General features: G+C 58.8%; 1 protein-coding gene across 1 annotated transcript in view; it reads right to left on the reverse strand.

The window, feature by feature from the left end:
- Positions 1-120, reverse strand: part of EMH_0012480 (uncharacterized protein) — a gene marked incomplete at both ends in the record, with an annotated part of 2,781 nt that extends 2,661 nt beyond the window's left edge. The window contains one exon of the mRNA XM_013499541.1: positions 46-120. Coding sequence (XP_013354995.1) covers positions 46-120 — 75 coding nt within the window. The remainder of the gene's footprint in view (positions 1-45) is intronic.
- Positions 121-240: the final 120 nt, after the last annotated feature.

The raw sequence follows: 240 nt of genomic DNA on the forward strand, positions 1-240 counted from the left end.
CGCTAGACGACAGCAGCAAACGCCGCAGCTTCGCTCGCGATCCACCTGCTGCTGCTGCTGCTGCTGCTGCTGCTGCCTTCGGTGCTGCTGCTGCTGCTGCTGCTGCTGTTGTTCTTGCATTTAGTGGTGGTGGTGCTGCTGCTGTGGTTGTTGCTGCTGCTGTTGCTGCTGAAGACGTATGCTGCTGCTGCGCTCTTCTGTTCGTGCTGCTAACTGCGCTGCGGCTGCTGCTATTAGTTA

The sequence above is a fragment of the Eimeria mitis genome, genomic scaffold, assembly GCF_000499745.2.
Source record: "Eimeria mitis Houghton genomic scaffold, Emh_scaff442, whole genome shotgun sequence".
NCBI lineage: Eukaryota > Apicomplexa > Conoidasida > Eucoccidiorida > Eimeriidae > Eimeria > Eimeria mitis.